Raw genomic sequence first — 26,317 nt, 5'->3', positions numbered from 1 at the left:
ATTCGCGCACTGCCTGCCGGGAATTGTAGTTTCTGTGTTGTGGGGCCCGGCAAGTCCGGTGGCTGAGCTCCGGTGCCGCGGCGCCCGAGGGCCGAGGCGGAAGTGGGGCAGCCACCTGGGGGCCGAGGGCGTGGGGTCGGCGGTCTCGAGGCGCCGACAAGGGGCGTGGGACTCAGGAAGGGCGTGTGCGCTGCCATAGGCCCCGGGGGAGGAGGCAGGGCAAGACCAGGCCAGGGGTCCAGTGGTCCGAGTAGCCAACCTGGAAGATGCACAAGAGGAAGGGACCCCCGGGACCCCCGGGCCGAGGCGCCGCCACCGCCCGCCAGGTGAGTCTGTATCCCATGGCCCCGCCGAGGTATCCCATCCCACCCTTGTCACACGTTCAAGGGAGGGCCCCACCCCCCAGGGGAACCGGCTCTCCACTCCCAGGTGAGCCCACGTCCCCGCCCCCTAGGTTAGGTTTGACCCCCACAGTAAGGCCTGTTGGCCCGGGCTCCCCAGCTCCTGGCGCCCCGCCCAGGGCTCAGGGCCACCTGTTGCAGTAGCAGCTCCAGTCGGGGAGGAGAAGGCCTTGAACCTGGGATAAGAAAGACAGTTATGGCTTTCCTGGACTGAGCACTGTGGAACCCTGGCATCAGCTTGGCCAGGTCATACTTTTTTATCCCCATTGTACAGATGAGGACACTGAGGCCCAGAGAGGTGAAGATAACTGTCCAAGGTCATAGGGATCAACTGCTTGGCCAGACCTAAGGGCAAATCCAGTCTGTTTGCTGTGAGCCCACAGAATTGTGGTTGGGCACCGTCTCCCTCCCTTATTACCTTTTTCCTAGGCACTGGGAGAGTTTGATTTTTCTCAGCTTTGATGGAAGGAGCTCAGGCCAAAACTTAGTGCCCAGGTATTAGTCTGGCTGACCTGAAGTTCCCTCAGGGCTTCTCCGTATTGGATACTTGGCTTCACACCTCTAAGCCTCAGTCTTCTCATCTGTACAATGGAGGCCTTAAGAGTGTATGTCACAGGATAGCTGTGAAAATTCACGACTATCTGTGATAGTTTACAGAGAGTGCTAGAACATAGCGCTCAATAAATGGTGTCATCATCGTTACTATTAGATGGAGCCGTTGTATGATTGCTGATACTTGGCCATTTTTGACCCAAAGAAAAGGAGGTAATTTGTGTACTTCAGCCTAATATTATCATATCATGGTTGGTTATTAACAAGGATAGGATAGGAAGACAAGTGTTTCACACAGCCAAGACCTCACTTCCAACTTCAGTGCTGTCTGCTTCCTTTTACTCTTGACACCTCCAGCCTTCCTGCACAGCTCCCTCTGCTGAAGATGCTGGAATGGAAAAACCCAGTTGTGCAGAGTGACTTTGCTTTGGGGCAGGGTGTAGGGCCTTATTTCACCGCTGAACTTGGCTGGCAACCCATCATGGGTGTGGGCTCAGAGCAGGCAGTTGGGTCTCTCTCTACCTGCCCTTTGCCCCATGTTGATCTGTGCCAGAGGAGTGACTTGGCCCATCTTGGACACCTGTTGTGTCTGGGGCCTGTTCCAGCTGACTGGCTTTCCCCAGGAGCTCTGAGTTCCTACCCAGGGGACTCCAGGTCCATCACAGCTGCCTCTAGCTAGCCGGGGTGCATCCCATGGTATGACAGAAGCCCCATTGTTTCCACAGCTGGGCCTGCTAGTTGACCTCTCCCCAGACGGCCTGATGATCCCTGAAGATGGAGTTAACGATGAGGAACTGGAGGCTGAGTTCTTGGCCTTGGTGGGAGGCCAGCCCCAAGCCTTGGAGAAGCTTAAAGGCAAAGGTGAGACTCTCAGTACACCCCTGAACATTTTCTGAGCTCCTGTTTGGAGCTGGGCACTGAAGCGATGAGAATATGCAGACAGAGAAGGTCCCTGTCCGCCTGGCAACCTAATTCTGGGGAAGAGTTAAGCGATCGGCTCTGGCCCCAAAATGAGGATTCAAGTCCCACTTCTGCAACTAACTGGCTGTGTGACTTGCTGAGTTTCAGCAACTATATGGGGCTCAGTTTCCCTGTCTGTAAAATGGGAATAATCACCAATAATGGATGTGGCATGTCCTCCAACCCATGGTTCTGTGATCAGGGCTGGGATCAGGGGAGACCTGTGGGCTGGACTGGGATTCCAGGAGGAGGCACCTGCAATGGGGAGGGCCAGGTGAAGAGTGGGGGAGGGGGTGAGTTACAGTTTGTGCACAGGCCCTGGAAGAGGTGGCAAGGGGCAGGGAACTCTGCAGGGGTCAAGTGGGGCTGGAGCTTGGGCACATGGAACCTTTACGCTTTATAGCTAATGCAGTTGATCCTTGTTAGCTACAGATTCCAAATTTGTAAATTCATCTATTGGTTTCAATTTATTTGTAACCTCCAAATTAGTTGCTTGTTGCACTTTTGCAGTCATTCACAGACATGCACGGAGCTGCCAAAAGTTTGAGTCACCCAGTGTGCCTGTTCCCTGCTGAGGCGACACTCTGCCTTCTTGTCTCAGCGCATAGTGTCCTTTTCTTGGTCTGTTGAATGTCACGCTTTTCTCATGTTTGTGCTTTTTGTTGATTTTACGGATCCACACGGCCCCAAGCGTAGTGCCAGAGTGCTGTCTCCTGTTCCTTAGCGTGAGAAGACTAGGATGTACCTTGTAGATAAGCTTCATTCAGGCATCAGTTATAGTGCTGTTGGCATCAAGTTCCGTGTTAATGAATCAACAATATATATTAAAGAAGGTGTCTTTAAGTAGAAACACACATAAAACAAGGATATATATATATTACCTGTTTGACAACAGTGTTGTGCCCAGAGGCTCATGGGAACCTAATGTTGTATTTCTTTCAGGGCCAGTTGGTTCATTATTCACTAATTCCAACTTTATAGAACATGGGTGCCATGAATAACAAGAGTTACAGGAACAACAAATGCTGACAGTGTGCTGTTCTAAGAGCTGCATTTACCTGTAGTCCCTGCAGTCTATGGTGAGGGAGAAACTGTTATTGTCCCCATCTAACAGATGGGAAGACTAAGGCCCAGGGAGGTGAAGCGACTTGCCCAAGGTCCCACAGTGAGAAAGTTGCAGATCTGGGGTTCCAACTCAGGCTTGTCAAGGAAGAGATGAGGCCAGGGAGATCGACAGGGAGTAGGATCATGCCTGTTGGCCCAAGGACAATGGGGTGCCGTGGAAGAGCCAGGAGAGGGAGACATACTGCCCACTGCCTGCTACCCTAATTTTCATGGCCATGGGTGAATGGGACAGGAGACGGGGGACTCTTGAAGGATCCTGGTTCAACTGGGGCCTCCCATTGCCTTCAGGTCCCCTGCCCATGGAAGCCATTGAGAAGATGGCCAGCTTATGCATGAGAGACCTGGATGAAGATGAAGAGGAGGGAACAGACGAGGAGGACGTGGAGGCTGATGATGACCTGCTGGTGAGCACCAGGGGTGGAACGGGAGACCTCCCTCCCGTTGTTGTCCACCCAGCAGGCCCTCACGACTGGCCCCCGGCCGTGTGTCCCTGCAGGCAGAACTGAATGAGGTCCTTGGGGAGGAGCAGAAGGCTTCAGAGTCCCACCCTCCTGTGGCCCAGGTATACCCCTGACAACACTGGTCTGTGTAGCCCAGGGTTCAAGGGCTACCTCCTCCCTCTCAACCGCGGAACCTCGCACAGGTGGTGGGGTGCCTCTGATCCCCAGTTCTCCACCCTGGGAGATGGGTGATGATTTCTGCCCCTTCAGGGTTAGAGGGGGCAACACACCTGGTATACAGTAGGTACTCAACCCAGGAAGCTATCACGGTGGATCTGAGAGAGGGGTCACCACCCAGACTGTGCACCTGGCCCCTCCCGCAGCCAAAGGCCACAACCCCCAGCCCAGGGCTGGAGGCCACCTTGCAGGAGAGGCTGGCCCTCTACCAGACTGCGATCGAAAGCGCTAGGCAAGCTGGAGACAGTGCCAAGATGCGGCGCTACGACCGGGGGCTTAAGGTGAGTGGGCAGACAAGAGGGTGACCAGGTCCTCACCACTGCCCCCTGCACCCAGCTCCAGGCTCCTCTCAAACCTACGTTCACACCTTCTCCCAGACACTTGAAAACCTGCTGGCCTCCGTCCGGAAGGGCAAAGCCATCGATGAAGGGGACATCCCGCCGCCTGTGGCTGTGGGGAAGGGTCCAGTGGCCACGCCCAGCCACACGCCTGCACCCACCCAGCCGGCCCCTCTGAACCCGCTGGCCCCAGATCCCCGGGTTGTCGTGGAGAGTCCTCCTTCTGCTGCTCCATCCTCGTCCCTGGCCTCAGCTAAGCCCCAGCCGCCCCCAGGTAGGCCACAGGCAGGGCTGGCTGATATGGGCTGTTGAGGGGGTATCCATTTAGTGGCTGGCCCTTTGGTGCGGGGGTACAGGGCCTGCACTGATTTTTAGATATTTTTTACCACCTTTCCCTCCCCAGATCCTACTTTCCAAGGGGCACACAGGCTCCCAGGAGAGGTTTTCTGTCTGTGGTAGCTGTAAAATATATTTTACAAAACATTTGCCATTTAACTGTTTTTCAACATGCAGTTGAGTGATATTTATCACTTTCACAATATTGTGCAACCACCACCTCTATCAGTTTCCAAAACTTTTTCGTCCCCCTCTATTCAGCATTAACTCCCCGTTCGCCCTTGCCCAGTCCCTAGGAACCTCTGTTCTGCTTTCTGTCTCTGGATTTGCCTTTTACAGATATTTCATGTAAATAGAATCATCCACTATTTGTCCTCCTGTGTCTGGCTTCCTTCACTTAGCAAAATGCTGCAGCATGTGTCAGAACACCATTCCTTTTTAGAACTGAACAGCATTATGGTTTTTTGGTTTTGTTCTGGTTTGGGTGTGCCATGTGGCTTGCAGAATCTTAGTTTCCTGACCGAAGACTGAACCCAGGTCCCGGCAGTGAAAGTGCAAAGTCCCAACCACTGGACCGCCAGGGAATTCCCAATAGAGTTTTTTCTTTTTTTTTAAGATTTATTTTTATTTATTTATGGCTGCGTTGGGGCTTCATTGCTGCTCACAGGCTTTCTTTAGTTGCGACGAGGGCTCCTCTTCATTGTGGTGCACAGACTTCTTATCGTGGTGGCTTCTTTGGTTGCAGAGGATGGGCTCTGAGTGCACAGGCTCAGTAGTTGCACCTCGAGGACTCTCAAACACAGGCTCCGTGGTTGTGGCTCACAGGCGTAGTTGCTCCATGGCTTGTGCGGTCTTCCCATGACCAGGGTTCGACCCCATGTCTCCTGCATTCTTAACCACCGGACGACCAGGGAAGGCCCCCACCCATAGAGTGTTAAGTGAGTAGTTCCCAAGCCCTCAGCTTGTCCATCGTTCCTAAAACTCACTTGCTGGAGAACACACCTCCCAAGAAGTTTTCTTTCCCTTAACCTCCCCTTCCCCCACCTTAAGAAAAGAAAATGGGGCAAACCAAAGGAGATACTCCAAATGCTGGCCTGAGGTTCAGAAAGTGAACCCCTAGTCTCTTGAGTGCTTCAGCCAAGCTGGTTTCTAAGCTTTTGTTTTTAGTAAAGCTCAAGGATAACTATTGGAAATTGTGACCTGAGATTCTCAGCTGAAATCACCAACAGTTTTTCATAATGGGGTTTTCTGTATATAGCTGCGTGGAGACCCTGAAAATCACGTGACATCTGTAAGACTCTGTCTCTTCCCATCTATTTGATGATGTGAAGCAGGTTTCTTTGCACATTAAAAACAAAAAAGGAAAGTAGGAAAAGAATGAACAAGGAAGCAGGAGCTAAGTGCTAGTGGGTGGACCCGGCCCCCGCCTTGTCAACAAGAGCTGCCTTGCCGATACAATTTTACTCTTAGTATATCAAAATTATTTATCAGAAAAGCTCAATATAGTTAAGCTTTGCTCAGTTTTGTGCAAAAAATAATTCCAACAGTAATTCTGCCCCAAAATAAATTTTAACACTGAGAGGGACTTTCAGTGGCAGGAGATAAAGCCAATGAAATGTCAGGATGTTACAGGACTTCCCTGGCGGTCCAGCGGTTAAGGCTTTGCCTTCCAATGCAGGGGGTGCAGGTTCAATCTCAGCTCGGGGATCTAAGATCCCACATACCTCGGGACCAAAAAACTAAAAACATAAAACAGAAGCAGTATTGTAACAAATTCAATAAAGACTTTAAAAATGGTCCGCATTAAGAAATGTCAAGATATTGGGCAGGGGAGATAAATTAGGAGTTTGGGATTAACAGATACACTTTACTATATATTAAATAGTTCCAAAAAAACCAAGGATCTACTGTATAGCCCAGGGAACTTATGCTATATGGTAGATTTATACATCATATATATATATATATATATAAAATGGAAAAGAATCTGAGAAAGAACATTTATTTATATATATACATAAATGAATCAGGTTTCTATACACCTGAAATTAATACAACATTGTAAATTAATTATACCTCAATTAAAAAAAATGTCAAGTTGTTTTGTTTCAAGTTGGACACCTTCTCAGGCAAGTCCACCAAAACAAAGCAGTGAGTCCAGTTATCAGTCTGAAAAAGTACAACAGGTACTTTGTACTGTTTTCCAGGTATTTCTAGGATGTATATCTGGGTGGTGAGTGGTGTATTTACTGTATTTTATTTTTAATACCAACAATTGTACTTACTGATGTCAATTTAAGAATACTGTTCCTAAGAACATATTAGGCATATTATTTGAAGCTGTATCTAATAGAGTGTTTTTAAAGCCATTTAATCCTGTTTCCCAACTTTGCTGATACAGTGCAGAAAGGTACATTTATATGTACAATAAGGTGTTAAAAAAAGACTCTCGAGTACCCAAATACATCATGTTAGGATACAGTTCTGCCAGAAACGTGTATGTAAATAAGGGAAGATCTGAAGTTCCTAATTGCTCACTGTGAACCCTGGCGTATATTTAAAAAGTAGGACTTCATGGTCCTGTGGTTTGAAATCTGTTGGCTGATGCAGAGGACATGTGTTCAATCCCTGGTCGATCCCAGAAGCTTCCACGTGTCCAGTTTCTGTTGACAGATGAAGCATACCTGGATTTCTTCAGCTTTGCTTTATTACAATTCACAGATTAGTGTGATTTTTTTTTTTTTTTACAAATCAGTTTGTGGTAACTGTACTCTGAGCAAGTCTGTTGGCACCATTTTTCCAACAGCGTTTGCTCACTTTGTGTCTGTCTGTCACATTTTGGCAACTCTTAAAGGATTTCAAGGGTTTTCAGTATTGTTATACTTGTTATGGGGATCTGCAATCAGTGGTTTTCGGTGTTCCTGCTACAGTGTGCTGAAGGCTCAGGTGGTAGTTAGTGTTTTTTAACAATCTGTTTATATTAATCTAATGAGTGTTTCTCTTTGGCTGGCTTCTTTGTTGCACATGGGCTTTCTCTAGTTGCGGTGAGCAGGTTTCCCCTTGCAGTGGTGACTCGTGTGGCAGAGCACGGGCTGTAGGGTGTTCAGGCTCAGCAGTTGCAGTACCTGGGCTTGGTTACCCTGTGGAACAATGAAATTCTCTTATGTTAAAGTATGTACATTGTTTTTTAGTCATAATGCTACTGCATGCTTCTTAGACTACAGTATAGTAGAGTAACTTTTACATGTACCGGGACACCAAAAACCCTGAGGGACTCACTTCATTACAATATTTGCTTTATTGAGGCGATCTGGAACCAGACCTATACTAAGAGGTATGCCTGAAAACGGGTAAACAAATGTGCTCCATGCATATAATGGAATATTATTCACCCTGAAAAGGGAAGGAAATTCTGACACACGCTACAGCACGGATGAACCTTGAAGCCATTATGCTGCGTGAAATAAGCCAGCAACAAAGGGACAGATACTGTATGATTTCGCTTATAGGGGGTCCCTAGCGGAGTCAAATTCCCAGAGACAAAAAGTAGACCAGTGGGTGCTGGGGGCTGGGGGAGGGGGATGGGGAGTTAGTGTTTAATGAGGACAGAGTTTCAGCTGGGAAAGATGGAAAGAGTGCTGGAGCTGGACGGTGGTGATGGTTGCGCAACAATGAGAATGTCCTTGATGCCACTGAACTGTATACTTATAAAGGGTTAAGATGGTAAATTTTATCTTGTATTTTACCACAATCTGAAAAAATAAAAAGGGAAATGTCGGTGAGTTTCAGATCACTATGGTAGTTAGGATATATTTGATTTAAAAGAGTAGTGTGATGATTTTCTTTGTCAAATGTCAGTATTTGAAGACACTAGGAACAACAGCCATTGCCACTTTCTCAACTCAAAATGAAAAGTTTTAGATGTCGACTTAAAAATGTGTAAGAGTACAGAAAGTTTTCCAGGATTCTCTTAGGGGCAAAATAGCATTGGCTCTAGAGACTAACAGTCACAGGGTTGAGTCCTCACTATGCCTTCTTCAGGCTGTGTGATTTGGGGAAACAGCATCCCCTCTCTAAGCCTCAGTTCTCAAATCTCTAAGGTGGTCCTTTGTTGTGAGAATTAAGTAGAAATAGTTTGTGCACTGTCCCCTCTCCCAGGTCCTTGCAGCCCTGGCCCCCTGGCTCAGTTGCAGAGCCGCCAGCGCGAGTACAAGCTGGCTGCCCTCCACGCCAAGCAGCAGGGAGACACTGCCACTGCCGCCAAACACTTCCGTGTGGCCAAGGTGCGTCTGGAGGGGTCAGGGTTGGAGGTAGAGGACAGGATGCTTCTAACATTGTGTGATAGCAAAGAACGGGGGCTCTGGAGTCAAGACAGACCCAGATTTGAATCCTGGTCACTCCGTGACTGTAGTTTGCTGCACCTCCTGAAGCTTCAGTTTACCCTCTCTGTGAAATGGGCGTAAATGTCTGGAGGAGGCTTGAGCAAAATACCACAAAAGGACTTCCCTGGTGGTCCAGAGACTGACCACCAGGTCAGTCTGCACTTCCACTGCAAGGGGAGCAGGTTCAATCCCTGGTCACAGAACAGCCAAAAATAAAAATTTTAAAAAGATGCTTGCTGCAAAGGAAGTGACAGAGTGGGGAGTCATCTGCCATGTGGCAGGTCGTGGAGGCTCCCCATGGGGTCCTAGCCCTCAGCTGCAGCCTCCTCCCCTGATCTTCCTTCTCCCAGAGCTTTGATGCTGTCTTGGAGGCCCTGAGCCAGGGGGAGCCTGTGGACCTGTCACGCCTGCCCCCTCCACCTGGTGAGGACCCCACCCTGCCCATCCTCCAGGACTGCTGGAGGTCTCCAGGACGTTCTTGCTGATGCTGCCGCCCCTTTGGTCAGGGGGACCCCAGGAACTCCAGCCTCAGGCCAGACTAGCCTGGTCGGGGGAAGGGTGGCTACAAGTAAGCCCCCTACTGGACTGGACCTCTCTACCCCTAGACCAGCTGCCCCAGGGCCCACCATCACCACCTGTGCAGCCTCCAACTCCTGCTGTGGTGCCCTCCACGCCAGGTAGGCTCCTGGGACCCTGTGGGGTGGGCCGGCCGGAGCAAGACAGTCTCCTCCCACCGAGACCCTTAACTCTGCCGTCTGGTCTGACCCAGAGGCTCCTCCACCTCCGAAGACTCTCCTGGAGGCACTAGAGCAGCGGATGGAGCGGTACCGTGTGGCTGCAGCTCAGGCCAAGACCAAGGGGGACCAGCGGAAGGCTCGCATGCACGAGCGCATCGTCAAGGTGCGTGGAGACCCAAGGAGGCGGGTCGGCCACCCCTAGAGACCTTGCCCAGGAAGCCTGACACCGGTGTTCCCTGCAGCAATACCAAGACGCCATTCGAGCCCACAAGGCTGGCCGAGCGGTGGACGTGGCGGAGCTGCCTGTGCCTCCAGGTAGGCCCTGCTCCGCAGCCCCACCCCACCACCCTCTGAGCCTTTGCAGGTGCTGTTCCCTCCCGCTCTCCAGGCCCAGGGAGCTGATGGCTGCACCTTCAGAAATTCTGCAAGCTTGTTGGACAATGGGTACCTTAAAATCATTTACCATGGGAATGTTTACACCACAGAAATTGGCAAACACTACAAATTAGGAGGTTTTTATCTGAAGAGTCTGTTCACCAGCCCACCACTGTCTGGTCATTTATTTATTTTAAAACATTATACATTTTTTTTGACTCTGCTGGGTCTTTATTGCCGCACAGGCTTTTCTCTAGTTGCAGCGGGCAGGGGCTACCCTCTAGTTGTGGTACACGGGCCTCACTGCGGTCACTTTTCCTGTTGCAGAGCACAGACCCTAAGGCATGTGGGCTTCAGTAGTTGCGGCTTGAGCTCTAGAACCCAGGCTCAGACACTGTGGCATTGGGGCTTTCTTCGCAGCACGTGGCATCTTCCCGGATCAGGGATCAAACCCGTGTCTTTTGCTTTGGCAGACAGATTCTTTACCACTGAGTCACCAGGGAAGCCCCTGGTCATTTCTTCTTTGACTAACTCCTTCCTAGTCATCGGCTCTCAGTTTTACAGAGATCTCCCCAGCCTCCCATCGCCCCTGCCGGTGGGTTGGAGACGTCTTCTGGGATCTCAGAGCTGCCTGTGTGTCCACCATGAGAGCAATTACAGCTCTGCACGTTGGTCCCCCGGGAGTCCCTCCAGGCCCAGGGCCGCCTCTTAGGCCCAGCATGCCACCTCACATGGTGCTTGCTTGTTGCAGTCTGGTCAAGACCCGGCCAGGGTCAGGCAAGAGGAGCCAAGAGCAAAGAGGGAGGTTAGAGGGAGGTCTGACATCTCCACCAAACCAGCAGCAGCTCCTTGCATTCAAAATAGATTCAGGGACTTCCTTGGCAGTCCGTTGGTTAAGGCTCCACGCTTCCCCTGCAGGGGGCGTGGGTTCGATCCTTGGTTAGGGAAGTAAGATCCCACATGCCTCGTGGTGAAGCCCACCCAGCCCTTCCACAAAGGAAAGAAAGAACCAAGAAAATGCAAACGTATTGTGTTGGCCAAAAAGTTCATTCAGGGTTTAAAAACCAGAACAGACTTTTTGGCCAACCCACATAGATTCAAAGGCCTGAAGCTCCTTAGCAGGGGAAGAACCTGTGTCTCAACCATTATAGTGTGGGCCTCACCCTCCTGACTGGGTCCCAACTGGCCACCTAGGCTTTCCCCCGATCCAGGGCCTGGAGGCCACCGAGCCCACCCAGCAGAGCCTGGTGGGGGTCCTGGAGACCGCCATGAAGCTGGCCAACCAGGATGAAGGCCCTGAGGACGAAGAGGACGAGGAGCCTAAGAAGGTGTGAGGGGCTAGGGCCTTGGGGTGAGGCAGGGGAGTGGCATGGCAGCAAAGCAAAGCCCCAGTAGTCCTGGCCTTGAGCCAGGAAGAACCAGCTACACATCTGGGCCTGCTACTTCCTGGCTGTGAGGCCACGGGCAAGTCCTCTTGCCCTCTGAACTTCGGGCTCCTCTGTACAGTGAGTGTACTAGTCCCTACCTCCTGGGGCTGTTGCCAAGGTTTAGTGTGAACAAGATCGTATGTTGTGCTCAGTGCTGAAGAAACATAAACTGAGATGGTCAGTGTTGTCGCTGTCAGGCCTCAACCCTGTGGGCAGCAGACTCATCACAGGCGCTGTGAAAGCTCTGACTTGTTTTCCAACCCTCTGCAGCTCAGCAGCCCTGCAGCCCCCACAGCCCAGCCCAAAGCCCCACCTTCAAAGGCACCCCCGTCAGGATCCGCCCCCATAGCCAAAGCAGCCCCCAAAGGCACATCCACCAGAGGTAGGTACGCCCCTCCCCACCTGGGCAGCCAATTGCCTGGCTGTGGGTGGGGCAGCACCCGCAAACACCCCTGTACCCACAGCCCAGCAGCAGCTGGCTTTCCTGGAGGGCCGCAAGAAGCAGCTCCTGCAGGCTGCGCTGCGAGCCAAGCAGAAGAACGACGTGGAGGGCGCCAAGATGCACCTGCGCCAGGCCAAGGGGCTGGAGCCCATGCTGGAGGCCTCACGCAATGGGCTGCCTGTGGACATCACCAAGGTGAACCCTCTAGGCCTTCTGGACCTTCCCAGGCACTCACCCTTCGGACTTTGGCCACTTAGCTGTCACATGACTTGGAATGTATTCATCAGGGTCCAGGTTAAACTGCTGTAACAAACCCCCCTTCCCAAGACAGTGGCTGAAATAAGACAGATATTTCTGTTTCCTGTATGTAACACTGAGGGCATTCTGGTCTCTAAAAGAGACCTCTAAAAAAGCCCTTCAGGGCCCAGATTCTTTCCATCTTGCTACTTTGTGACACCCTAGGAGGTCATTCTTGTCCTTGTGGTCAAAGTGGATTGACCTTTGACCAGATAAGGAGAATGCCTTATCTGCATCTGGGCTATGGGCAGTGATGTGGAGTTGCCATCACTTCTACTTGCCTCCCTTTGGCCAGAATTGAGTCATGTGGCCACACTTAGCTGCAGGGGAGGCTGGGAATGTGGTCTCTTGCTGGGCTGCTGTGTGTCCAGCCAGAGCTCCATTACTAGGGAAGAGGGGTTGGAGATCAGGGTAACAAATTGTGCCGTGTGGGACAGACCATCCACTTCTCTTTGAGGATTACTTTTCTCCTTGGGAAAGAACAGGGCCTGCGGATGAAGCTGTAGTCAGGGAAGGCCTCTTGAAGGAGGTGTGATGTTTCCGCAGAGCCCTGGGTGGGTCTGCTCATGGTTGTCCAGCAGGCCCCTCCCTCACAAGCCTCGTCCTCCCTAGGTGCCACCTGCCCCCGTCAACAAGGATGACTTTGCCCTGGTCCAGCGCCCTGGCCCAGGTCTGTCTCAGGAGTCTGCCCGACGCTACGGCGAACTCACCAAGCTCATAAGGCAGCAGCACGAGGTGAAGGGGGCTTCCCTGCCCAGGTCGCCAGGCACACGGCGCCCCTCCCACCCTCCCCTCACTGTCTTCTGCTCCCCCAGATGTGCCTGAACCACTCTAACCAGTTCACTCAGCTCGGCAACATCGCTGAAACCAGCAAGTAAGAAGCCCAGCCCCAGGCCCCACCAACTTCTGCACCCCGCAGCCTGCCCCTGGGACCAGGGACCTGAGCAGGGCCTTCTCGCTGGCAGATTTGAGAAGCTGGCGGAGGACTGTAAGCGGAGCATGGAGATTCTGAAGCAGGCCTTTGCCCGGGGTCTCCCCACGCCCACTGCTCGCTTTGAACAGAGAACCTTTAGCGTCATCAAGTAAGGCCCCCTATACCCTGCCACTGGCCCTTTTGGAGAGGGGTTCACACTCCCCAGAAGCCAGCGGAGGTCTTGCTTCTGGAGGAGAGTTCGGGTGGTCTGGTGGGAGCAGAGCAGGTGCAAGTGTCCTGAGGCAGACGTGCCGTGTAAGTAAAAGGTGGCAATGGAGTGTTGACAGTGACACGTTTGGAAATGGGGACAGTCTAGTGAATGCAGAGGCCTGGACAAGCTCATGGAGTGGTGAGGTGGGTCCTGCTCCTGTTACAGCATCTCACACTCCAAGGAGTTGGGATCATTTTTCCCACTTGTACACGAGGTTAGGGGTGGCCACTGGGGTAACCTAACATCACCACTTAGGAACCTGCACCCCTCACCCTGGCTCCCCCACATCTGCAGAGCCTGGCTCCCTGTCACCCCCTCATCTCCTCTCACTGACCCCACTTCTGTCACCTCCAGCCACACAGACTTCTTTTTGGTCAGTCAGACACACCAGCCGTGTTCCCACTCAGGACCTTTGCACCGGCTGTCTCCTCTGCTTAGAGCCTCTTATGCAGATTACCATGTAGCAGCCTCTTCTTTTTCTTAAAAGTTTTTTTTGGCTGCACTGCATGGCCTGTAGGATCCTAATTCCGTGACTAGGGGTCAAACCCATGCCCCCTGCAGTGGAAACTCGAAGTCTTAACCACTGGTCTGTTAGGGAAGTCCCTGTAGCAGCCTCTTCTTGACATTCAGAGTCACCTACGATGTTACTTCTCCTGAGAAGCCCTCCTTGATGGCCCTGTCTAGAGCAGCACCTCCCAAGCACACGCCAGTGTTTTAATCCTCTGCAGAGTTGTTTTTGTTTTGTTTGTTTATATATTCGGGGTCATGAATTATTCAGCTAGCCAGGGCTCCCTGAACACAGGCGCAGTCTGCCTCATTTACCTCTGTACTTTCAGCAGTGAGGACGCTGGCTGGCATATAGTAGATGCCCAAAAAACCTTGTCAGAGAAAGAGAAGGTCCTGCAGCAGCTAGGGCACTTGGTGAATTCTAGAAGATTCCAGAAAATTCTAGAAGGTTCCAGAAATCTTATGCAAGGAAAGCGGTCCCACAGAGGTGAGGCCACTGACTGGTGCAGAGCTGGTTCCAAATAAATATGTGCAAATTTATGAAGGACTAAACAAGTAGCCAGTGGCAGACCTCGAATGAGAATTGTAGTCTGTCTGGTTCTAAAACTCAAGCCTAGGGCCTGAGACACCCTCAAGAGACTCGGGGGAGGGCCAAGAAGGCGGGCAGGGCGGTGGCACTGAGGGCCTGTCTCCCACCCTCCCTCTCGGAAGGATCTTCCCTGACCTCAGCAGCAACGACATGCTCCTGTTCATCGTGAAGGGCATCAGCTTGCCCACACCGCCAGGTGAGGGGGCACCAGGCAGGGGACAGGGCTATGGGGTCCACCCATCTGCCCAACTCTGACCCTTGTCTTCCCACAGGGCTGTCTCCTGGTGACCTGGATGTCTTTGTTCGGTTCGACTTCCCCTATCCCAACGTGGTACATGGGGAGCTGAGGGGGGGTGGGCTCCAGCCCCTTCAGGCCTGGAGGGTGTGGGCCTGGCGGGGGTTCAAGGGCAGGCGCCAGCCCCTGAGCTTTTTCACCTCCTGTCTGGTCACAGGAAGAAGCTCAGAAAGACAAGACCAGCGTGATCAAAAACACAGACTCCCCTGGTGAGCCCTGGCAGGAAGCAGTCCCCCGCCTCCCATCCCCACAGAAAGCCCACGAGACCATAAGCTGACCCTGCCCCTCCTCTCTCCCTCCTTCCCCTGGCAGAGTTCAAGGAGCAGTTCAAGCTTTGCATCAACCGCAGCCACCGTGGCTTCCGAAGGGCCATCCAGACCAAAGGCATCAAGTTCGAAGTGGTCCACAAGGGGTGAGCTGGGGCCGCAGGTGCTTTCTGGGCCTCCAGAGGAGGGGGAGCTGCCCAGGGCCAATCATTCTGTCCCCTCTCACACACGCAGGGGGCTCTTTAAGACTGACCGGGTCCTGGGCACAGCTCAGCTGAAACTGGACGCCCTGGAGACGGCATGCGAGGTCCGAGAGGCCCTTGAGGTGAGAGGTGGACATTGGTCTGAACACTTGGGTATAGCCGTGCCACTCATGAACATCAACCAGATGCTCCCTGCCGTGAGCTTCCCGAAGGTCCTCTCTGCTGACACAGCCCCTCCGCGGAAATACCAGGCTTCCCCACTACCCAGCCCTAAGTATCCTCTGCACCCTGCTCCATTAAGAGCAGCTGGTGTCTCAGCCATACCCAGGGGCTCATATTTTGGAAATTTCTCTGGTTGTCCTGGAGCCCAGCCCTGAGCCTCCAGCCACAGCCTGCTGCTTTTATTTATTTATTTTTGGGGGAATTTTATTTATTTATTTATTTCAGCTGTGCTGGGCCTTCGTTGCTGCGCAGGCTTTCCTCTAGCTGTGGCAAACAGGGGCCGCTCTCTAGTTGTGGTATGCAGGTTTCCCGTCGCGGTAGCTCCTTTTGTTGTGAGTGCGGGCTCTAGGGCACGCAGGCTTCGGTGGTTTCGGCACGGGGGCTCAGCAGTCGCAGCTCCCGGGCTCTAGAGCGCAGGCTCTATAGTTGGGGCATACGGGCTCAGTTGCTCAGCAGCATGTGGGATCTTCCCGCACCAGGGATCGAACCCACATCTCCTGCACTGGCAGGCGGATTCTTTACCACTGAGTCACCAGGGAAGCCCCACTGCCTGCTTCTTAACAGCCCCCCCTCACTGCCCCCAGGTCCTGGATGGCCGCAGGCCCACAGGGGGCCGGCTGGAGGTGATGGTTCGGATTCGCGAGCCACTGACAGCCCAGCAATTGGAGACCACGACTGAGAGGTGGCTGGTCATCGACCCCGTGCCAGCATCCATGCCCACAGTGAGACCCCTGCCCGTCAGCAGCCCTGGGGGGAAGGGAGGGCTTGGTTCAAGGTGGCCGAGACTCACAAGACTAGTTCTGTCCTCTGAAGCAGGTTGCTGGCCCCAAAGGGAAGGCTCCTCCCATGCCTGCTCCTACGAGGGAGCCAGGGAACAGGTAGGTGACTGGGCCCAGCTGTGCTGGAGAGAATGCCCTCTTCTTATCTCAGCCTCTCCTGGACAACTTACCATCAGGCACAGATTAAAGCATGTCTCTCCCCTGCTTCAAAACCTTTCCTGGCTCCTCTTCTCCTGGAGCATCTAGTTTAAACTCCTCAGCTTGATCTTTAAGACCTTTTGTGATCAGACCACTGTCAATAATCCAGCCTTCTTCCTGTTGGTTCATGGCTACATTTAGTTTTCATGAGCCTCTTGGCTACTCTGTGTTATAATACCCTGAGCACCCCTATCGCCACACTTGCTCCTTGCTCCTCTGCCCAACTCTGACTCCTTTGATTCCCAGCTTGGCTGTCACCTCCTCCAGGAAGCCCTCCCTGACACCTGGCATCACAGTTGCCTGGGTGTACACCCCTTGTCCCTGTCAGGTTGTGGATTCAGCAACACAGGGGTGGGCCTGGCTTGTCTCCCACTGTTCCCCGGGGCCCAGTATGTTTGTTGAATTAACAGGGTTGGGGATGGGAGTTCCCTGCAGCCCCTCCCCCTCCCCAACTCCATAGATCAGCACGGCCCCTGCATAGTCTCAGTGTGCTGGCCTTCGACCAAGAGCGTCTGGAGCGGAAGGTGGGTGCCACCCTACGAGGCTCATGGGGCAGGGCTGGGGGTCTGCAGGTCCCTCACAGCTCCCTCTGTATCCTCTCTCCCAACCCCAGATCCTGGCCCTCAGGCAGGCGCGGCGGCCGGTGCCCCCTGAGGTGGCGCAGCAGTACCAGGACATCATGCAGCGCAACCAGTGGCAGCGGGCGCAGCTGGAGCAGGGAGGCCCGGGCATGCGGCGGGGTAGGAGCTCAGGGATGGGTGGGGGGAAGGGTGGGTGGCGCGGGCCCCATCCTGATGGCCCCCCCCCCACCTCCATCCCTCAGAGTACATGGCCCAGCTGGAGCGCCAGCTACAGTTCTACACGGAGGCCGCCCGGCGTCTGGGCAATGATGGCAGCAGGGTGAGTTGGGCAGGCGTGGGGGCATGGCCAGGGCCACCAGGGGCTGCCCGCTGACTCCTTCTTCACCCCCTAGGAGGCCGCCAAGGAGGCACTGTATAGACGGAACCTGGTCGAGAGTGAGGTGAGCAGCTTGGGCATTGAGAGCCAGGCGGGCAAGTGTGGTCGTGTCCCCCATCCTGACCCAGGCCACTTCTCCCCGCAGCTGCAGCGGCTCCGCCGGTGAGGGGCAAAGGGACAGGCAGCCCCCGGAGAGCTGGGAGCGGGCCTGTGGCCCCTATACTGCCACAGCCTCGGACCAGACAAGCAGACAATCAGTGGACAGTCAACTCTGGACGGACACATCCCCCACTGGGCCCACCTGGCCCGGATGGAGCCTCCCCCAGCAGGGGGCGTCGGCAGAGTCTGCCAGCCTGTGTGTGCCCCTCACCCAGGCCCAGCTGGGTGGGCCCCAGAAAGTCCGTTTGCACAGCCCAGGGGTGCACAGACCCTTGCCGGCCTCCAAAGCAGGAGGATGGCTGGGACCAAGCCCCCAGGGCCCTTGCAAGCACTTTACTTCCTGTCCCTCCCCAGCCTTAACCCTGATGCCCACCCGCACCCCAAAGAAGCCACTGAGGCGAGCCAGGGTCAGCCAGGCTCCCCAGAGGGTTGCCCTGGCCCAGCTGGGCCCCCAGGGCAGACACATGGAATAAACAGCCAGGGCCACACCTGGCTCACTCTCTCCTGCCCTTGTTTCTTGTTCCTGGCCCCAGTGCCTGGGCTGGGCTGCCCCACCCCCGGGGGCTGATGAAGAGGTGCCTGCGAGAGGAGCAGGGAGCGTGCCCACAAAGGACATGGTCTATGCACACACTCTTTGCAGAGATGTGTGTGAAGGCCCATGCGTGTGTCCTTGGGATCTGTAGTGCACCTGAGGGCATCTGCGTGTGTGTCTCCAGCTGGTGGCCTTGGGTGTATCTGGGTTTACACACAAGGTCAGGTCATATGCGTTGGTGCTTGGTGACCCACATGCATCTCAGGGCCTTGCAAGGCAGCCCTGCTGCTCGTGGGCCCCAGGACCTGGACTAGACTGCCGGATGCACTTAGCATCCCAGAGCTTCAGCTTCCGCTGCTGGATATGGCACGATGAGAGTCCCTGCCACAAGCGGAAGGGCACCTGGTCTGCGGTGAGCACTTGCAAGGGCTAGAGGTGTTTTTCTGTTTGTTTTTTGGTCATGCTCCAAGACATGCAGGATCTTAGTTCCCCGACCAAGGATTGAACCCACACCTCCTACAGTGGAAACGGGGACTCTTGACCACTGGACCACCAGGGAAGGCCGGAGCTAGGCTTTATTGTTGCTTCCATCTGCACAGGCAGTGGGGGAGCGTCCAGCAGAGCCCGAGTTGCCTGTACGCCCAGTGTGCGCGTGGTCTGCTCCAGTCTCCTGGGCTCCCTGGGTGTCTGGGTGGTGGCCCCTCCCAGTGTCCCTGCCAGCACAGGATGGGCAGGCCCAGCCCTCCAGGCCCAGGAGAGCCAGGTCGAGGCCCCAGGTGGGCGCTGTCTCCTTAGTCCATAGTCCAGCAGAGCCTCAGGGATCTGGGCCATTCTACCGGGCTCCTCGAGGCTCAGGGGCCTGCTGCCCGTGGCTGGCGTGGGGCTGTGGGCGGCAGGTGGACCAAGACAGGCTCGGGGTTCCCCGTCGTGTCCACTACGCGCAGGTGCAGGAGGCCCAGGAAGGCCTCAGGTGCGATGCTGGTCATGTGAAGCCTGTTGGCCCTGGACCGAGAGACGGGTATGAGGGCATGTTCCTGGGGAGAGGCCCCCCTGGGCCTGCCCACAGCCCTGCCCTGTGTACCTGGAGTTGCCTAACCCGGCCACCCCCAGGGTACCTGAGGAAGAGGGCGCGCAGGCGTGGTGTACTGAGAAAGGCTTCAGGGCCCACGTGGCCGATGCGGTTGCCCTGCAGGTGCAGCTCCTCCAGGGCCTCGGGTAGGTCAGGGGGCACGAAGGACAGCTCATTGTGGCTGAGGTCCAGCACCTGGGCAGGCAAGCAGAGATGGCGCCGTGGTGGCCCCAGGCCCTGGGCCACCTGTTCAGCTAAGCCCCAACCTGCTCCCTTCCCGGGCCCTCATGTACACCCAGCCTGGTTCTTCTGCCCCCTCCCCGCACCTACTTTGTGGCTGCCAAGTCCTGCCCTCCACAGAAGTAAACTGAGTCCCTTCTGGGGCAGGCCTCATTCTAGGTGACGGGGACCCAGACAGGGGGCCACTGATGCAGCCGATCACTCACAAAGACAGTATTGGGTTGACCCAGAAGTTCTTTCGGGTTTTGCCATAACATCTTACGGAAAAGCCTAATGAACTTTGGGACCAACCCCATTCTTCCCTGGTGGCTCAGACGGTAAGAATCTGCCTGCAATGCAGGAGACCCAGGTTCCATCCCTGGGCCAGGAAGATCTCCTGGAGGAGGGCGTGGCATCCCAGGGCTGGCCTACATACAGTGGGGGCTCTCTTTCTAGCATCTCAAGGCTTTCCAGGGGAGGAGCTGGCCAAGCAGGCAGAGGGGTGAAGGAGCTGCCCTGTGGATAGTATGGCCAACCAGCCTGCCCCTGACCTGCAGGGCTTGCAGCTCATGCCAGGTGCCAGGCCCAATGCCACCCACACGCAGTCGGTTATGTGCCAAACTGAGCTCCTGAAGCTGGTGCAGGCCAGCCAGCGGCTCCGGCTCGAGGACCCGCAGCTGGTTGCGCTCCAGCCGAAGTGTGTGCAGGCCAGCGGGCAGGCCGGAGGGCAGCTGGGTCAGCTGGTTGCCAGCCAGGTCGAGGCTGCGCAGGGCCCGCAGCCGGCGGAAAGCCCGGAGGTGCACGCGGGCGCTGGCCAGGCAGTTGTAGGCCAGGTTGAGCTCGGCCAGTCGGGGCGTGGAGGCCAGGTCACGGGCGCCCAGCGCGGCCACACGGTTGTGGGGCAGCACCAGGGCCCGCAGGCGGCGGGGCAGCGCCTGGGGCACTCGGTCCAGCCTGTTGCCGTAGAGGTGCAGCGTGTGTAGGCCCCGCAGCGGCCGCAGCGCCCCGGCTGGCAGCCCCGTGGCCCCCAGTTGGTTGTGCTGCAGTAGCAGGTAGCGCAGGCCCCGCAGGCCACCCAGCCGGGCTGCCTCCACCCAGCGAATGCGATTGCGGCCCAGATGCAGCACGGCCAGGGTGCGGGGCAGGCCAGCGGGCACCGCAGCCAGCTGGTTGTGGGACAGGTCCAGGTACTCCAGGCGGTGCAGCTTGCTGACAGGAGAGAGAAAGGTGGCGTCAGGCTGGGCATCCAGAGTGGAGGCCCCAGATAGATGCTGCAGGGCAGGTTGGGGTGGGGAGAGTTGAGGAGCTGTCCTGAGAGATGTCTGGGCTTTCCAGGTAGCTCAGTGGTCAAGAACCTGCCTGCCAGGGGAGGAGGAGATGCAGGTTCAATCTCTGGGTCAGGAAGATCCCCTGGAGAAGGAAATGGCAACCTACTCTAGTATTCTTGTCTGGGAGAGCCCATGGACAGAGGAGCCTGGTGAGCTACACTCCACAAGGTTGCAAAGAGTCAGACATGACCGAGCATGCAAGCACACACCTGAGAGATGTAAGGTGGAGATTTCAATTTGGGGGTGACGAGCTGAGAGATCTGGGCAGGAAGTAAGTCTGGGGTGACTAGGTCAGAGTTCTGGGTCTGATATCTTCATGTGGCAGCTGTGATGTTGGGTAATAAGACCAAGGCACCAGCTGGTTGGAGGCCAGGTGCTTGGCCAAGCCCGGTACACGGTAGGCACACACCAAATGAGGCCTTGAATTGGCCATAAGGGGGGGTGGTGAAATGGAGGGCTGGGGCTCCCAGATTCTAAGTCCTCAGACCCTACTGCCAGCACGAGCCTACACCCCCCAAACCCCTGTTCAGGCCCCACCTGAACGTGGTAGCATCCAGGCCACTGTCTGTCAGCTGGTTGTGCTGAAGGTAAAGCTCACGGAGGTGGGTCTGGCGGCTCAGGGCTCCTCGGGGCACCTTGGAGATGAGGTTGTTCTGGGAAGGGAGGAGAGAATGAGACAGGGTCCAGGGTTGAGGGCAGTTGGGAGCCACGGGGGCTCCTGAGCAAGGCACAAGGTGTTCTTTTGAGCAAGGCTGCTCAGAGAGAGCCCGTGAGCACCCATGCCAGAGGAAAGGACCCAAAGACACTTTTGATTGCTGGTATGACAAGGGGTCCCCCAGGACAGAGGTGAGGGGCCCCGAGGGGAGTGGGGACGTGGGGGTGGTCGGGCAGAGGGGGCACCTGCAGGGGCTGCTGGGATGACAAAGAGCCCCCCAGGACGGAGGTGCAGGGCCCTGAGGGGAGTGGGGATGTGGGGGTGGTTGCGCAGAGGGGGCACCTGTAGATGGAGCCGCTCCAGCGAGGGTGGCAGGCTGGGCGGCACGTAGCTGAGTTGGTTGCTGGAGAGACTGAGGGTGGCCACCGCCTCAGAGCCGCGGAAGGCGTCAGGGGGCAGGCCGGCGTTGCTCAGCTGGTTGTTGTGGAGGTACACGGACCTGAGGGGAGCCAGGCTCCTGCCACCAGCCCGGCCCCGGCCTTCCCGCCACCCTGTGCCCCAGCTCAGGGCAGGCTTCAGAATGTGTGTGTGAGTGTCTGTGTGTGTGGGAGTGGTGTGGGTGTGATTTGTGTGGGTGGGTGTGACTGTGTGAGTGAGTGAATGTTGAGTGTACGTGTGAGTTTGAGTGTGAGTATGTGTGAATGTGTGTATGTATGTGTGTGTGTTGAGTGTATGTGTGAGTTTGAGTGAGTGTGTGAGTGTGTGTGTGTGCTGAGTGTATGGTGTGTGTGAGTGGGTGGGTGGGTTGAGTGAATGTGTGTGAATGCCTGTGTGGGTGTATGCGAGTGTGTGTGTGTGGAGTGTGTGAGTGTGTGCACTCTGCTCCAGTCTGAACTTCTCCAGACAGGGCATCCGGGGCCCTGTCTCCCCCCCGACCCAGAGCCTCATGACCCGTCGGACCCCAGGGTGCAGAGGGACCCCAGGCCTACACAAGTCCCAGCGGGGCCTGGGCTGGGCCAGGGGCTATACCTGAGCGCCGGCTTCTCCCCAAATGTGAGCGGGAAGATCTCAGTCACTTCATTGGCAGCCAGATCAGCAACCCGGAGGGAGCGGGGCAGAAACTGGGGGGCCACAGAGAGCTGCGGGAGCACAGCCGCAGTGGTCCCAGTGGCACGCCCGTCCTGCCGCTCCCCGCCTGCCGCCCACCTCCACTCAGCGCTGTGGGACCCCAGCTGGCTGCGCCCTTGCTGGGCCCTGCCTGGGGCGGGGTGGGGGCGTGGCAGGGTGCTCACCTTGTTGTGGGCCACATAGATGTGCTGCAGCTGTGTGAGCGACTCGAAGGCCTCGTCGGGCAGGCCTGTGCGTGAGGTGGGCAGTGAGGGGACCCTCCTGGCGGTGGTGAGGGCGGGGGCAGCCTGTGTTCCCATCCAGCCTGGAGGCTGGCAGAGGCTCCTCCAGGCGCCGCCCCCGCTGTGTCCTCAAAAGCCACAGCCCCCGCCCCCTATTCTCTGAGTTTCCATCCTGCTCAGCAAAGGGCAGTTCTGGGAACTGCCGCAGAGCTGCCCACAGACCTAGCTGGGGAGGGAGAGGGCAGTGGGGACTGGGCTGTGGAGGGGCCTCCTCCCATTGTCCCCCCAACTCACCCTCAGAGGAGATGAGGTTGTTGTGGAGGTTGAGGGTCCGCAGCCCGATGAGACGTGACAGCTCGTTGTAGGGGAGCTCCTGGAGCTGATTGTTCTGCAGGGCAGGCCGGGGTGGGGGACGACATTCACACCCTGACCCCTGTGACTCTGAGCCCTCAACAGATGGCCCTTGCAAGCCCTGCTTCTCAGCTTCCCGTCAGCCTAAGCAGGAAGCCTCCACACCCTTTCACCCTGTTGTTTGTTGTTGTTGAGTCGCTCAGTCATATCCGACTTTTTTCGGACCCCGTGGACTACCCCACCAAGTCCCTCTGTCCCTCTGTCCATGGGTTTCTCCAGGCAAGAATACTGGAGTGGGTTGCCATGCCCTCCTCTAGGGGATCTTCCTGACCCAGGGATTGAACTCCCGCCTCCGTCACCTGCTTGGCAGGAGGTTTCTTTACCACTGAACCTTCACCCTGTACTTGATCCCAAAGGCATTACTTCGTAACAATCCCGTAACAAAAAGACACTGACCCCCAACGCCCCATCCACCCCTACAAGTGACCCCGGATGCCTCATTACACTTGACCTCAAGCAGCCCCTTAATCAGCAGACATTGACCCCTCAGACACCCCTTAGCCCCTCCCACTTTCGGCATCTGTGCCCCCCACCTCCTCTCACCTGACTCCTGCACAGACCCCTACGTGCTCATCAAGACCAACTCCCATCTGTGTCACGACCCACAGGCTCAGCTCCTCAGCCCTGCACAGGGACCCTGCATCCCCCAACCCCGGCACCCTGCAGGCTCCCCGTCCACACTGGGAGCTGCCCTGCACCCACACGCCGGCCCCACCTGCAGGGAGAGGTGCTGAGCAGCCCTGGTGATGTTGTCCGGGAACACCTGGAGGTCCAGGCCGTCGCAGTCCACCGTGTCGGGCCGGGGGCAGGAGCAGCGTGGGGGGCAGGCCCGGGGTGGGGGCTGGGAGCTCTCCCCCAGGTGGGGGAAGGAGGCGTCATCCTCCATGCCAAGGGCGGGTGGGGAGCCAGGCAGCAGCAGGAGCAGCAGCAATAGGCTCAGTCGCTGGGAGTTGAGGGACAGGTCAGGGTGTCCCCAGACTGGGCACCGGGTCACCATGGCAACGGAAGCATCCCCGCCTGGTGGGGGGTGTGCAGCAGACAGGCAGGCCCCACCCTCCGACCCACCCCCGCCCCACCTTACCATAGCCAGCCCCGCTCTGCCGTCTCGCCCAAACTGCTGACCAGAGTTCCTTAATGGAAACCAGGCGGTCACCTCTGGAGGTTGTGCTGTGGCCGCCACCGACCCCCATCTCACACAAACCCCCCTCTTCCCCCCCAGCCTGTTCCCTCAGGGGCTCAGGGGAGCTGGCCCACCCTTTCCCCGCCCTGCGGAGGGCGGGCAGGCACCGGATGGGGTGGTGAGGACCGGCCAGCCCATCCCCTTGGTCCCACCCGCCTCCCCCAGCCACCCCAGCTCTGCTTGCGTAACCTCGGCCAGCCTGGGCCGGGCCACAGGAGCGAGGAATGCTTGGGGGAAAGCTGAGATTCGCCCTGTCTGGTATTTGGGCCGACCGCAGGAGTAGGGGTGGGGGCAGAGGAGTGGAGGACACTTCAGGGCACAGGAGGGTCCCCAAGGAGCAAGGGCCAGGGCAGGCCCGGGCTCAGCCTGCCGGTCCAGACACCAGCCTGGGGTGCTCCCAGTCAGGCCTGCTGTCTGGGCCCCTCCTCCCCTCTGCCAGCTAGACGCACTGGCAGCTAGGCTCCCCCTGTACCCAAATGGCTACAGCTGCTGCGGCCAAGAGGAAATTACAAGTATTGAGGCACCAGCCGTGTGGTTAAGGATGTGCGCTCAGTGGCAGCCTGCCTGGGCTTGAACCTGGGCTCTGCCGCCTCTCCGGGCCTTGGTTTCCCACTCTGTAAAGTGGGAGAGTGGTTGTCTTGCCCTCCTGAGTGGGGTAAGGATTCAATAAGATAATGCATAAGAAGGAGATGAGAGAGGTGACTTCCCTGGTAGTCCAGTGGCTAAGACTCTGTGCTGTCAACGCAGGGGCTGGGCTCAATTACCAGACAAGGAGCTAGATCCCATGTGCCGCAACTGAGACCCAGCACAGCCAAACAAATGCTTGAATGTGTTCACGTGCTTGGTCGCTCGGGCATGTCCGACTCTTTGTGACTCTACGAACTGGAGCCTGCCAGGCTCCTCTGTCCATGGGATTCTCCAGGCAAGAATACTGGGGATCTTCCCAACCCAGGGATCGAACCTGCATCTCCTGCATTGGCAGGCAGGTTCTTTGCCACTGAGCCAGGGAAATCCAAATGCATGAATTAAAAAAAAAAGACAAAGGTAAGATAGCACCTAGCACATACCAGGCCCTCAACAGCAGAGTGGCAGCGTGTGCTGAGGGGTGAGGAAGCCCAGCTCTGCCCCAGGTCCCATCCTCCGAGACGTGCCACTTAACGGCAAGACTTCAGACAAGGCATCTCCCTGCCCAAACCTCTGCTTTCCCACACATAACATGAAGATGACAGAAGATCCTTTTTCAAAAGACTGTCACCAGACAGGGACTTCCCTAGTGGTCCAGTGTCTGAGACTCTGAGCTCCCAATGCGCGGGGCCCTCATTTGCTTTCTGATCGGGAAACTGGGTCCCATGTGCCGCAACTGAGAGTTCACATGCCACGACTAAGACCTAGAGCAGCCCAATAAATAAAATGTATGTATTTATTCATTTATTTTTAAGAAAAGAGGCTGTCACAAGACGAAAACCAGATAGTGGGAAGGAAAAAACTAAGCAACTGACCCAAAAGTGCTCAGCTTGGGTGGGAGTGGCTGATGGGCTGCTTAAAGGGCCTGATGGAGGTTGGGGTCTCTCCAAAACAGACGGAGGTAAAGATTTAGTGCCATCACCTCAGAAACAGCAGCTGTAGGGGAGCAGGGGTGTGGCAGAGGGAAGGAAGGGAGCAGTCAGTAATTGAGGAGACATCACCGGAGTAAGCAACTTGCCCTGGAACTTGTCAACTTCAGCTCTCAAAATCCTGCATCCCAGGAACATTCAGTCCTGGACACACTGGGATGGTTGGTCATTCTCATAATCAAATTTTCACTGCAGGCAGCTGGAGCTCAGTCCTGCAAGGGAGCCCTGGGAGATCAGAGTCACCCCACAGCAGAGGTGAGAGAGCTGAGGTATTGATCCTCCAACTCCCTCCATTGGTCGCTGGTTGAGGGCTACCCCCAAGGGACCTGAATTCCCTGGCGGTTTGGGTAGAGCAGGTTCCACCCCTAAAGAGATATTAGGGACTTCCCTGGTGATCTGGTGGTTAAGAATCCGCCTTGCAACGCAGGGGACACAGGTTCGATCCCTGGTCAGGGTACTAAGATCCCACATGCCACGGGGCAGCAAAGCCAATGAGCCAGAACTACTGAGCACCAGCACTCTAGGGCCATGAGGAGAGATCCCACATGACACT

At 55.9% G+C, this 26,317-nt stretch overlaps 2 protein-coding genes across 5 annotated transcripts; one reads left to right on the top strand and one right to left on the bottom strand.

Annotated features, from left to right (window-relative positions):
• Positions 1–4: 4 nt before the first annotated feature.
• Positions 5–17,910, top strand: CC2D1A (coiled-coil and C2 domain containing 1A). 3 transcript variants are annotated; one of them, XM_069590899.1, is made up of 29 exons: positions 5–326; positions 1,679–1,814; positions 3,327–3,442; positions 3,535–3,600; positions 3,862–3,996; positions 4,093–4,327; positions 8,548–8,672; positions 9,122–9,194; positions 9,377–9,448; positions 9,541–9,671; positions 9,751–9,823; positions 11,078–11,211; positions 11,581–11,692; positions 11,775–11,947; positions 12,662–12,784; positions 12,865–12,923; positions 13,015–13,131; positions 14,452–14,525; positions 14,602–14,660; positions 14,782–14,833; positions 14,937–15,036; positions 15,125–15,215; positions 15,900–16,037; positions 16,132–16,193; positions 16,753–16,816; positions 16,906–17,032; positions 17,116–17,192; positions 17,266–17,313; positions 17,395–17,910. In XM_069590899.1, exons 1-29 carry the CDS (start codon positions 267–269, stop codon positions 17,413–17,415), a joined length of 2,853 nt encoding a protein of 950 aa, XP_069447000.1. In that variant the 5' UTR covers positions 5–266; the 3' UTR covers positions 17,416–17,910. The 3 variants fall into 3 exon arrangements, with proteins under 3 accessions (XP_069447000.1, XP_069446999.1, XP_069446998.1); XM_069590898.1 differs by having other exon boundaries at positions 16,129–16,193; XM_069590897.1 differs by having other exon boundaries at positions 16,114–16,193.
• A 587-nt stretch (positions 17,911–18,497) lies between these two features.
• Positions 18,498–24,329, bottom strand: PODNL1 (podocan like 1). 2 transcript variants are annotated; one of them, XM_069590896.1, is made up of 10 exons: positions 24,053–24,329; positions 23,687–23,914; positions 22,855–22,948; positions 22,504–22,568; positions 22,241–22,350; positions 21,554–21,710; positions 21,094–21,209; positions 19,780–20,437; positions 19,056–19,204; positions 18,498–18,942 (listed from the first exon to the last, which is right to left on the bottom strand). In XM_069590896.1, exons 1-10 carry the CDS (start codon positions 24,053–24,055, stop codon positions 18,792–18,794), a joined length of 1,731 nt encoding a protein of 576 aa, XP_069446997.1. In that variant the 5' UTR covers positions 24,056–24,329; the 3' UTR covers positions 18,498–18,791. The 2 variants fall into 2 exon arrangements, with proteins under 2 accessions (XP_069446997.1, XP_069446996.1); XM_069590895.1 differs by lacking the exon at positions 24,053–24,329 and having other exon boundaries at positions 23,687–23,997.
• Positions 24,330–26,317: the final 1,988 nt, after the last annotated feature.

Source organism: Ovis canadensis, chromosome 5, assembly GCF_042477335.2.
Source record: "Ovis canadensis isolate MfBH-ARS-UI-01 breed Bighorn chromosome 5, ARS-UI_OviCan_v2, whole genome shotgun sequence".
NCBI classification, from domain to species: Eukaryota; Metazoa; Chordata; class Mammalia; order Artiodactyla; family Bovidae; genus Ovis; species Ovis canadensis.
The sequence above is the reverse complement of the archived record's forward strand: the minus strand, read 5'-3'. Positions and strand labels throughout refer to the sequence as shown.

Coding starts and splice junctions, on each gene's coding strand:
- PODNL1 (XM_069590895.1), bottom strand. CDS start 23,968: ATGGTGACCCGGTGCCCAGTCTGGGGACACCCTGACCTGTCCCTCAAC. Junction 22,569..22,854: donor CAACCTCATCTCCTCTGAGG/GTGAGTTGGGGG, acceptor CCTCACGCACAG/GCCTGCCCGACGAGGCCTTC. Junction 22,351..22,503: donor TCTATGTGGCCCACAACAAG/GTGAGCACCCTG, acceptor GTGCTCCCGCAG/CTCTCTGTGGCCCCCCAGTT.
- CC2D1A (XM_069590897.1), top strand. CDS start 267: ATGCACAAGAGGAAGGGACCCCCGGGACCCCCGGGCCGAGGCGCCGCC. Junction 3,997..4,092: donor GCTACGACCGGGGGCTTAAG/GTGAGTGGGCAG, acceptor ACCTTCTCCCAG/ACACTTGAAAACCTGCTGGC. Junction 9,672..9,750: donor TGCACGAGCGCATCGTCAAG/GTGCGTGGAGAC, acceptor TGTTCCCTGCAG/CAATACCAAGACGCCATTCG.